Raw genomic sequence first — 12,930 nt, forward strand, 5'->3', positions numbered from 1 at the left:
TAAGATAAAAGGATTGTCATTTGTCCTTAAGTCAAATAATATAAGTACAAGTGTACCTACTGTTCATTTAACTATACTGTGACAATGTCAGAGGTCGATAACGCAGTAAAAATTATAATCACACATTTACATGTAAGTAAAATGTAAAATTACTAGTAAAGTACATGTAAACGCGTTTACTGGCCGATTTAATATTTGTATTGCAACCGAACGGTGTCCGGTAGGTTATATTACTTAAATAATTACTATTATAATGCGATAAAATACACTTTTACGTACGCAGTTTGTAACAAGTTATCATGGTAGCCTGTGTGTGTGTGTGTGTGTGTGTGTGTGGGGGGTTAGCTACTGTCGCCCGCAGTATATCTGGACCGATACGTCCTTCACTTTTCCACGTTTACGAATATCAACGTCTCTTAGAAATATATGATAATATATGGAGATTTTTCGCCCTTGGGCTCAGGGAACCGCCTTAAAATCTCCTTTTCCAAGTCAGTCAAAAGAGACTGATCACTAAGTGCAAGTGTTTATCAAGTATGTTTTTTTAATGTAAAACATGAGATCCGGCTCAAGCTGACAGCATGCGACCTTGCTCTCCCCTAGTTCACGATTATACGGATTATACCTATAACATAAAGAAGATTCCGACTTAACATACAACCAAAGAGGATATAATAGGATAGAGCGGTACTGTTATAGTAAATTTAGTAGCCACAGAAAATTCACTGCCATCTATCGACACACGATTAAAGCTAAAAATAAAAGTAACGTCGGAGGTAAATTTAAAACTTATTTTACGCGATTAAGTCCTGTTGTTGTGAATAATAATGATAATCAAATTTTCTTGATTTTCGAGGCACGTTTTTTCCTTAGATTGTATTATCTATCTATTACGGAGTTATATCTATCTTGGATACAATTGTATATAACGTACTTTAAGTACATACAAGGAATAAATTTAAAAGTGGAAAAATTACTGCCTTGGGTGAGACTTGAACTCACGGCCTCTGGATCGATACAGCGCTCTGCCAACTGAGCCACCAAGACCTCGTCCATAGTCAGCAAATCTTCCCACTATATGGGTCTAGGGGACCCTAGCGACATCTCCGTCTCCGTACTTTTTAGTATTTGTTGTTATAGCGGCAACAGAAATACATCATCTGTGAAAATTTCAACTGTCTAGCTATCACGGTTCATGAGATACAGCCTGTGGTGACAGACAGACGGACAGCGGAGTCTTAGTAATAGGGTCCCGTTGGGTACGTACGGAACCCTAAAACAGTAAAACGTACGGCTCCGTAAATCCCCTACTTCAACAGCCAAACTTGCAACTAAAATACTTTGCACAGCTATGCGTTCCTATGATGAGATACAGCCTGTGGGGACAGACAGACGGACAGCGGAGTCTTAGTAATAGGGTCCCGTTGGGTACGGAACCCTAAAACAGTAAAACGTACGGCTCCGTAAATCCCCTACTTCAACAGCCAAACTTGCAACTAAAATACTTTGCACAACTATGCGTTCCTATGTACAGCTTACATAGTAAAATGTGTCCTTACACCAAAACATCTACGTAACTCTAATTAAGGCAAACTCTAGTGAAAGGGACGCTATCTCCCCTTGAACAGAAGGTCGTAAGCGACATTATTTGTCTATGAACATAAGCTGTTTTGTAAAGTGTACCGTTGATACATCGGATGTAGTGCAGTAAGGCGTAGAGCACATTCAGTGAAGCCGTGAAGCGTCAACTTTAAGCGGAGCGGAGGTTTCGTAGCTTTGTATACTTTGCTCAGTGGATTGAAAAATAATTCTTCCGAATGTTTTTGTTAATAACTAGCGACTTGCTATAACAAATGAAGATTTATAAAAATACGATAAAATGTATTTAAATATGGATAAATGATTTTTTTTATTTGTTATAATTATTTTTATATGATTTTGCCCCATGTTCTTTCACTGATATGCGTTAAAATTGTTAAATAACAAACGAAACCGCCAACGCCCTCTATACGAGAGTAGGCCAAAGGTAGTGGCGCCATCTGATCGAGAATCAAATTTTCGTGATTTTCGAGGCACGTTTTTTCTTTAGACTGTATCCATCTATTATACGGAGTTATTTCTATCTTTGCTACAACTCACGTGTGAGTTATAGCTTTTTTTTTCAGAATCCGTAACTCCCGCGGGAACAATATAGGCCTTTGTCCTTCAGTACACCTGCATGAATTTTTTTTTCGAGCAAGTGTGATGAAAAGGTTATTTTTCATGATATAGGAGAGAAACGAGCAAAAGAATCACCTCATGGTAAGCGATTACCGTCGCCCATGGACACTTGCGACACCTCAGATTTTTGTAAGTGCGTTGCCGGCCTTTAAAACTCAAAAAAAAACTCAAAACTAAAAAATTATTTATTTCAAGTAGGCTTAAAAATAAGCACTTTTGACAAGTCATACAGTCATAATCAAAATTACATACAAAAAATTGAATAAAATGTCAGCACAAGAAATAAAACAAACATAAATATCATTCAGTCCCAGGCAGTTTTGTCATTAATGTAATCTTTGGTACTATAATAAGCTTTACAAATTAATTTACTTTTAATGTATAATATATATATATATATAATATAATATTTAAGATAGCAGTACGCTTTTTTCTTGAAATGAAAGTGCCCTTATGTGGCTAAACAGTGTGTACCCGCCTAAGACGCACTAGCTTACATGTTACATGGCGTTACACGATTTAGTGCATTTAGGAAGGTGTACGAATTTAAACACGTTATTTGCCTATATCGGATGCTAGTACTTGGCATGGCCACGATTGTGTTGTGTCAAGTTGGGGCCAATTTAGAGATTGGCTTTGGCTACAGCTAAACGAGATGGCGTTGTACGGCTTCGTATATTATGCGGTAACTAATATCATAGAGTAACTTATACTAGAGCGGTACTGTCATAGTAAATTTTGTAACCCCAGTAAATTCACTGCCATCTGTCGACACACTTTAAAACTAAAAATTAAGATTTATAAAAATACGATAAATTGTATTTAAATATAGATAAATGATTTTTTTTATATGCATTAATTATTTTTATGATTTTGACCCATGTTCTTTCACTGATATGCGTTAAAATTGTTAAATAACAAACGAAACAGTCAACGCTATCTATACGACAGTGGGCCAAAACTAGTGGCGCCCTCTGAACGAGAATCAAATTTTCTTGATTTTCGAGGCACGTTTTTTCCTTAGACTGTAAACATCTATTACGGAGTTATATCTATCTTTGCTAATATGGTTGTCAAAAGTTTACGTTTGACTATTCAGTGACCAAAAAATATATGGCGTAGGTAGTATAGCGCCATCTGTTTCGGCTATTAAAAGTTTGAGGTCTGTACGGAATGACAGCTGCCGCCTTGGCTTTCGTTATATATTTTGTTACCACTTTACCAGTTTTTGATAGAGCGAGCGCGAAGCGTCTCCGTTTTTAGCTTGGGCAAAAATTCTTTCGTACGTTTGTTCTCTAAATGTCGCATTTCTCAGCCGTTTCTCGTGAAATTTTGTGAATCGGTTCAATAACAGGTAATTATTAAGCTGTTTTACCCATATTATAGGTGTTTGTTTAGTGTGTTATGTCCAGTAATCAATCCTACTATTTTGCGTAGTTGGTGTCTAGGTGTTTTCAGTAGTATTTTGGTAAGTTTGTAGTTCAGTTCCAGTAAAATATCTGGTCTAAGTTTTATGCTATGCAAAGACAGAGCTCGGAAAGCCATTAGTTTCACGATTATCAATATACCTGCTGCTGTTACTGAACCGGTGAGCTCCATCTTAGGCCCTGTCTTCACTTTCCATCAGGTGTGACTAGGGCCAATCGCTAATATTTATTAAATAGTTTAATGGAATGAATGATAGTTGTTTTATAAAAGTAACACGACCACAGTACGCAAGTAACTTTCTTCTGTATTCTATTAAATAATTGCCTACTAGCATCGTACATACACACAGTTAACTAACAGTACATACATAAACCTTACTGTGAAGACATAAGGCTCATCCACGATCATTGAAGTGTTTAGATATCTATGCTCTTAGGCCTCTTAGTAGGTACAGTCATGAACAGTAGATGTAGATACGGATATTACGGATAGACCAAAGCGCCAAAAGTACACACACGCACACACACACACACACAAACATACATTTTATATGCAAAAAAATGTACACATTCTGAATTTTGTTACATAGAGAGATAAACAATAAAACCCACAGAAGTGACAGAAGAGACCCCAAAAAACCCGCAATAAGCACATGAAAAATGAACGAAATCAAGTTGCAGGGACGAGTGTAAAATGATGTAGGTGGGAGTTGCTCAGTACAATCCCAAAACTTCCCAAGTAACGGGAATGCACTTCTTTTTTAGCCACCCTATTAAACCTCTTGAGCGGTATTACAATATTTGAGGTTGTCTAGCTGCGCGCATTACAGTCGAGTCGCTCACGGCTCAATATGAGGTAATTTTTGAGCTCTAATCAGGGACCGGCCCGCTATCCTTTATCGGGGTTTTATAAGGGTATTGCATAAGGCTTAACTCACCATACCCTTTGCCAGACGAAACCCTTTGTTTTGCTTTTAAAAACCCTTATATAAAGCTACCACATTTGAGTAATCGGTAGCCCAAATACCCTTACAAAACCCTTATCATCCGCTCACCAACACCTTACATATTGCTTATAAGGGTTAGCCTTATAAAGGGCTTCCATTTTAGCATATAAGCGTGCTAATTTAAATCGTCTACCTTGTTCATAAAGCACACATTACTCCGAATCCGAGCGATCGTCGGCGGCGACGGCGGCGTTCTTTGACTAGGCACGTATTTTCTTTCCTTTTCATACACTACCGTAGATATATACTAATCCTGTCTCTTTCACGCAAAGGGAAACCTTTATAAAAAGCGCTTAAACATAAGGGTAACCCTTATTAGGAGCTAGCCTTATTTTTGGTTAGCTTTTCGATAAGGGTTAGTCAAAGGTAAGGGTATGAATGGGCTTGCAGTTCAAAAGGGAAAGTCTTTCAATGTGTTAGCCTTGTTTAAGTGTCGCCCATTGAAAGGGTTTTATCGCGGAAAGGGTTGTCCGGTCCCTGGCTCTAATCAGACTTTTATTATTCTAGTTTGATGCTGGCTGTACCCAGTTTCACAATGTTACACATAGGTCGTATATACTAAGATATAAATCATGTATCAGGCTTGTTAGATGGTTAATGCAGATTTCTTGGGCCGATAAATCTGTCTACACTATACGGTTCGCCCTTGTTAGCGATTTCACTAGCACTTGGGCGAACACACTGAGATAAGGGCGTTCATATACTGGCGCTTTGGTGCATCAGCAACTCTTGTTCGTTCTTGAGCAAAAAAAATATTGAAAACCTGATTCTTTCAAATCTGGACATTCTTGGGCTCATTCTGTAATATCTGGTAATAGTATCCGAAACAAATGTATCAGTATAGAACGTTTGCGAACGTATCTTTAATAAAATGATATGTAATGTTAAATGGGTGACCACACCCTTAAACTTCCGTAACGATAAGAACTTATTTTTTATACAATTTTTTATGTTTGACGATCTTTTTGTGAAATTCTTAGTATTAAATTTGATCTGCATAATAATTAAATATTATTATTATTTACAATGACGGGACTTAATCGCGTAAAATAAGTATTAAACCCACCTCCGACGTTACGACCCTAGAATACTTTCTACAGATCGTGGGTTTTATAGTAGAAAAATCCGTGAAGCCATTGAAATCAAGAAACATAGAAATTTCAATCGAGACGAAGGTTTTAAGATCTCATCCACATGGAACCCAGTCATTAGTAAGTGTAAGCGAAACCAAATATCGAAAGTTGAAAAATCGAATATTGTGAGTGTTGTGTGTCGACCCGGTAACATCCCTAGTGCGCAAAACGTTCAAGTTAATAAACAAGACCAAGTGCGGGTAGTTCGAAAAACTTGCGCGCCTAGAAGATGTTGATGTCAACTTTAGCCAGTCTTCTCCGAGACCACGGGGACAACGCCGTCCTCGAAACGTCGGAGGTGGGTTTAATACTTATTTTACGCAATTAAGTCCCGTCATTGTAAATAATAATGAGTAAAAATCGTGAAAGTTTAAATTAAATATTATTATGGAATAATAATAATATCAATAAATTGCTCTGATAATTAGCTTAAGATAATATATATTATGTACATATTATTCACCATTCCTGTAAAAATAAAATAATATTAATAAAACCAGTGTTCCTCCAAATTTGCGTTTAATTTAAGCTAAATACTACACATTCTACTCAGAATCGACAGCTTTATCCATCCTGCCATTGAAAAAAGATGTCCCAAAATGTCCATTCCATTACGTTACGTTTGAGTGTGAAATTTTTTTTTCACTTATATGTGCGTGACGTAGTTGAATGTACAATTTTCATACAAATTTTTGGGATTTTTTTTTTATCATCAGGATTGAATATGCTACCTATAGTGATTCTGAGTTGAAAGAACCCAAAAACACCAGGATCTGTTAAAATCAGGTCTCAATATACGTTTAGGGGCGTCCATTCATTACGTGGTGCATTAAGGGTGGGAGGGGTCTAATCAAATTGTAGTTTTCGATATCCAGCAGCGCCATCTACAGTGTTTTTTTTTAGGGTTCCGTACCCAAAGGGTAAAAACACACAATAAATTAAAATTCAAAGTCATAATATTGTCTTCGGTTACCGCGATAGTTACTCATGAAATAAAACTATGAAAACGGATTACCTATATATCGCGTATATTGAATTTATAATACATCCACATACATTACATACATTTTTTTTTATCGCGTATATATATCTTTACTTGAAAATAATTGTAGTGTATAACTAGCCTTATGAACCGATTTTGCATGTACAACCAGCCTTAAGGTTTGTAGTCTATGATTGTTCATTACTTTAGTATGTGGGTATTTTTGCACTTTGTAATTTTTCCTCAGTCACCCGTTGACCACGAACGCTGTAAAGAGTTCGAAACGTCGGGATGTATTATAAATTCAATATACGCGATATAATCCGTTTTCATAGTTTTATTTCAAAGTCATAATAGACATCGACATTTATTCATAATATTTTAAATATTACATGTCAATCATTATTCAGTTCGTACAGTCAGATATCCGCGGTCCCGAACACGCACATTTATCTCACTCACACTTAAACTCGGTGAGAATGAGAGAACAACACGAACCTACTAGGTCGTTCCATCGGTTTGCCGCTGTCTGTCACATTTCGCAAGAAAGAACGGGAAAGATCATGCGCGCCAAGTGTCAATTTTGATCGAATTTTGTCGATTTTTATTTATTTTAAAAACGTTACCCTACAATATCGAAATTCGAAAGCTATGAAATTATTATTTAAGTTAAGATTGTTTTTTCTTCTTTTTTTGTTTATAGTATCACATAATAAATAACCGAGTAAAGTTGGATTAAAAGTCCGAGTTAGAGGTTACTTTGGGAATTAATTGTATCGAGCGAAGTGTCATAATTCGTGTATCGGAAGCTATGATATTAAAGATAATATAGTCAAGAACTACATATATTTTTTCCACGTCTACGAATATCAACGCCTCTTAGAAAAACTGGATTATATAAGGAGATTTTTCGCCTTCTGGTTTAGGGAACCGCCTTAAGTAGGTAAGAAAACAAATGTATGGACTGTATGGAGTGAACACTCTAAGCTTATACTCATTTTTCTATGCTACTTGTATCAGACTCGTCATAGATCTTATTACATACACAATAAGGTCCAACTATACCAGTTCAGTCTTGTTTTAGTAAAATCACACTCGCTGCACGCGAATACATAGTGTGCTCTCTGTCACACCTACTCCCCGTAGGTAGGTGTGACAGAGAGCACACTACGTATTCTATAGTTCAGTTATTTACTATAAGGAAGGAATAAAACGAACAACAATAACCACGAAACCCATTCCCCTGAGATATATGCAAGCTTTCTCTACATTAAAGTCTAATTGCAAATAAACTATAAACTGGGCTGCGACGTTTAGTATCGTAACGTGAGCTGTACAGTCGCCATCAGATATATCGGAGCGGCCGAGGTGCTCACAAATATCTGAACATGCCTCTATTGTCATGGCGCTAGGTGCGTGTTCAGATATTTTTGAGTCCCTAGGCCGCTCCGATATATCTGATGGCGACTGTACAGTATCTTGCTTGAGGCATCCATTAGAAATGTCACGAATTGACGAGTATAGCCTAACCATTGTTTCGAAAGCTCTAATCAAAGGGAACAGCAAAACTGCTAATGAATGAATGATATTTATAGTAGGACAAGTCCCATATTCTAACATACAATTTTAATACAAGTTTCAACATATAAAAAAACCGGCCAAGTGCGAGTCGGACTCACGCACGAAGGGTTCCGTACCATTACGGAAAAAACCGGCCAAGTGCGAGTCGGACTCGCGCACCGAGGGTTCCGTACATTACACAATTTAAACAATGTATTTTTATGTGAAACGTGAGTGAAATTGAGTTTCAGTTCTAAGTATGGGGAGCCCCCAAAATTTATTGTTTTTTTTTCTATTTTTGAGTCAAAATCTTAATGCGGTTCACAGAATACATATACTTACCAAGTTTCAACGGTATAGTTCTTATAGTTTCGGAAAAAAGTGGCTGTGACATACGGACGGACAGACAGACAGACATGACGAATCCATAAGGGTTCCGTTTTTTGCCATTTGGCTACGGAACCCTAAAAAACAGCAAGAAACTCACGTTTGTTGTATGGGAGCCCCATTTAAATATTTATATTATTCTGTTTTTAGTATTTGTTGTTATAGCGGCAACAGAAATACATCATCTGTGAAAATTTCAACTGTCTAGCTATCACGGTTCATGAGATATAGCCTGGTGACAAACAGACAGACGGACAGACGGACGGACAGCGGAGTCTTAGTAATAGGGTCCCGTTTTTACCCTTTGGGTACGAAACCCTAAAAAAGAAAAGAATACCGTTTCGGAAAGAATGCCGAAATAGAACAGCTAAGTATGTCTATATGTTTATTGTCATTGTCAAGTACCAGTACTAATAAATCTACTACTTGACTCTCTAGCATTCTATTCTTACTTATTTCTCTATGGTTTCGGTATATAATATACGTATAGGTTTCAGCATAAAAATCATGTTGCACCCGAAGGTTCAGTGTCCGAAAAAAAACTGCCCAAATTTTGGGCCGCGCCGAAACTGTGTTTTCGATAATGTCCGACCGTTGTTTCGGTTTGAGCAGGGCAAAACCACATTCGGCCGAAGGTTCGGTTTTTGGTCGGACACATCTACGTAAATAAAGCCCGACCAGAAATATATGATCATTGTCAAGAGGGCGCTATTATTTTCATGTATGTGGCGGCAGTCCAGTTTAGTATGAAAAATTTAGTTCCAATGAAATTCCGCAACATGGCGCGTGATCATATATTCCTGGTCAGGCTTTATATCGCTAGGAGATGACGGGACGACTTCGACGCGTTCTACACTAAAGGCACGGGAAACGGCAAGCAATAGAAGCATCGAATTAAGAAACAGTGGAACTGACTTTGCTCAGAACTGGGACACTATAGGTAATAGCTTAAATACTCCCCCCCCCCTCTCGGCAAGAGAGGGATAAGGAGCGGCGAGTCCCACACACCGTGCGTAAGTGCATTCCCACTCCGTCAAAAAAAAAGGTAATAGCTTAAAAAAATAATTCTTAGGTTAGGACTTACCAGGAGGCCGACCGCGTCTCCTAGGAGTAGGGGGTCGTTTGAGACTCAAGTCCACCGGCTCCATCTGTACCGGGGGGCCGCAAGCCTGTAACAATACAATCGCAATGTATTCCATTCTGTATAGTGTAGGTAATATGTGGTATTTTCAATAAAAAAGGACCTTATTGTCGATGGCGCTTACGCCATTATTAACGCTCCGATATAAATACAATGCCGCGCGACGCTGTGCGGCGTAAGCGCCATCGACAATAATGGTCCGCGAGCCAGGCGAAAATTTCGTCAATCATCGCCTTCCTCGCGAAAACTCGTATAGTGGTTAACGGCTATTTAAGATGCACCCTAGTGGAAGTCAGCTGCCGCTCCGTTGGTGGGTTGAGGAATGGCAGCCACCGAAACACGTAAAAAAAAAAAATGTTTTTAGTCATCGCCTTCCTCTTGATACTTTGTCAGATGGTAGTTTAGGTGCTATTGATAGTAAAACCAATCGTCAGCCGGTTGTATCGCGGTGGAAACATCGTCAGCTGGTCACATGAACTTGTAAAAAAAAAAAATGTTTTTAGTCATCGCCTTCCTCTTGATACTTTGTCAGATGGTAGTTTAGGTGCTATTGATAGTAAAACCAATCGTCAGCCGGTTGTATCGCGGTGGAAACACCGTCAGCTGGTCACATGAACTTGTAAAAAAAAAAAATGTTTTCAGTCATCGCCTTCCTCTTGATACTTTGTCAGATGGTAGTTTAGGTGCTATTGATAGTAAAACCAATCGTCAGCCGGTTGTATCGCGGTGGAAACACCGTCAGCTGGTCACATGAACTTGTAAAAAAAAAAAATGTTTTCAGTCATCGCCTTCCTCTTGATACTTTGTCAGATGGTAGTTTTGGTGCTATTGTTAGTAAAAACAATCGTCAGCCGGTTGTATCGCGGTGGAAACACCGTCAGCTGGTCACATGAAAATTTAAAAAAAAAGTTTCAGTCATCGCCTCCCGTTTGATACTTTGTCAGATGATAGTTTAGGATCTGTTGTGAATAAAAATAATCGTCAGCCGGCTGTATCGCGGTGGAAACACCGTCAGCTGGTCACATGAACTTGTAAAAAAAAAAAATGTTTTTAGTCATCGCCTTCCTCTTGATACTTTGTCAGATGGTAGTTTAGGTGCTATTGATAGTAAAACCAATCGTCAGCCGGTTGTATCGCGGTGGAAACACCGTCAGCTGGTCACATGAACTTGTAAAAAAAAAAAATGTTTTCAGTCATCGCCTTCCTCTTGATACTTTGTCAGATGGTAGTTTTGGTGCTATTGTTAGTAAAAACAATCGTCAGCCGGTTGTATCGCGGTGGAAACATCGTCAGCTGGTCACATGAACTTGTAAAAAAAAAAACTGTTTTCAGTCATCGCCTTCCTCTTGATACTTTGTCAGATGGTAGTTTTGGTGCTATTGTTAGTAAAAACAATCGTCAGCCGGTTGTATCGCGGTGGAAACATCGTCAGCTGGTCACATGAACTTGTAAAAAAAAAAACTGTTTTCAGTCATCGCCTTCCTCTTGATACTTTGTCAGATGGTAGTTTAGGTGCTATTGTTAGTAAAAACAATCGTCAGCCGGTTGTATCGCGGTGGAAACACCGTCAGCTGGTCACATGAACATATAAAAAAAATTGTTTTCAGTCATGGCCTCCCGTCCCGTTGTTTGATACTTTGTCAGATGCTGCTGTGTTGCTGCTGCACAAAAACCTGTTTTAGGTGCAGAGCAGGCATGAGTTTCAATAAAATTTTAGTTAATTTACTTTCATATATTTAGTGATAGCATATCAGTAGTGTGTTAGTGCCGGTTCTAGACCAAAACTTTTCCGCTAGGGGACGACACTAAATCTAATAAAAAATACTGCAAAAATGGAAAATATATCCACCTGGTGCATCAAAACATTCAAAGTATTTAAGATGCACCCTAGTGGAAGTCAGCTGCCGCTCCGTTGGTGGGTTGAGGACTCCCGGTTGATACTTTGTCAGGTGGTAGTTTAGGTGTTTAGGTGGTCAGTGAACTTGTAAACTTGTGAACTTGTTGGTTGATTTTAAAATAAATGTATTTTCTTTGTTTCTTTCTTTCTTTCTTTAAAAAAAAATTGTTTTCAGTCATTGCCTCCCGTTTGATACTTTGTCAGATGATAGTTTAGGTGCTGTTGTGAATAAAAATAATCGTTAGCTGGCTGTATCGCGGTGGAAACACCGTCAGCTGGTCACATGAATTTGTAAAATGCTAATTTACTCATTGTTATCCTTATACATAGTAATTTATTAATCTCATGAAAAAGATCGTTAACTATTTATAAGCATTTGGGTATACATATTTTCATTCCTTTTGCTTGATACCCTCTAGCCACAAAGACGATAAAGAAATTAAAAGTAAAAAACGTTGAAACTTCATTCCCCTCCAATTCATTTCTATCCATTCCTTCCAATATTTTCGGAGAAAGAAATGAATCAAAGGACCACGGTGGGTACGTATTTTACCGGTCAACTAATTAATCTAATTCTGGTTGTTTAAATAAATTTAAATGAGTACTAAAATAAATAGATTAGCAACTAAAACGGAGCTAAGTTATACATATAAATATGAGTAGTGTTTTAATGCTGTTACAGCTTTTGTTTGTTTTCAGAAAGGTAACAAGTATTTATTTGGCAACTGAATTATTATAGGTACTCGTATTGGAGACCATTTATGAAGCACATTTTAAAAATAAATCGTCTATCTATTAATTCAAAAATGAAGTTGTTTTAAGTCATGGGTAAATGTTGTTGTTGTTGTTGTTTGTTGTTGTTGTCCTATGGTACCCCATCGGTACAAAGGGCCTTCGTGAGACGTCGCCATCCGCTCCTGTCCTGCGCCTCGCGCTTCGCGTCCCTCCAACTCAGTCCTGCTGCCCGCAGCTCAGCGTCGATTGTGCGCTGCCACGTGCAGGGGTCGGAAACCGGTATTTGCTCCATACAAAAATACCGGTATTATTACGTTCTTTTTCGTTCTTTTGTTTATAATTTCATTTTTAATGGGACATTTTAATAATGCAAAATTGTTTCCTAAATACATGATTCAGTCCTACGTAATGAGCATAAAACAATTCAAAATATTGGGCTAT

The 12,930-nt window shown here is 38.0% G+C and overlaps 1 protein-coding gene across 1 annotated transcript in view; it reads right to left on the bottom strand.

Annotated features, from left to right (window-relative positions):
- The window catches only part of LOC134753537 (Krueppel-like factor 3), a 99,500-nt gene that overhangs the window by 31,272 nt on the left and 55,298 nt on the right, over positions 1-12,930 (bottom strand). Inside the window, exon 5 of the mRNA XM_063689448.1 lies at positions 9,801-9,885. Coding sequence (XP_063545518.1) covers positions 9,801-9,885 — 85 coding nt within the window. The remainder of the gene's footprint in view (positions 1-9,800; positions 9,886-12,930) is intronic.

Source organism: Cydia strobilella, chromosome 27, assembly GCF_947568885.1.
Source record: "Cydia strobilella chromosome 27, ilCydStro3.1, whole genome shotgun sequence".
Lineage (NCBI taxonomy): Eukaryota > Metazoa > Arthropoda > Insecta > Lepidoptera > Tortricidae > Cydia > Cydia strobilella.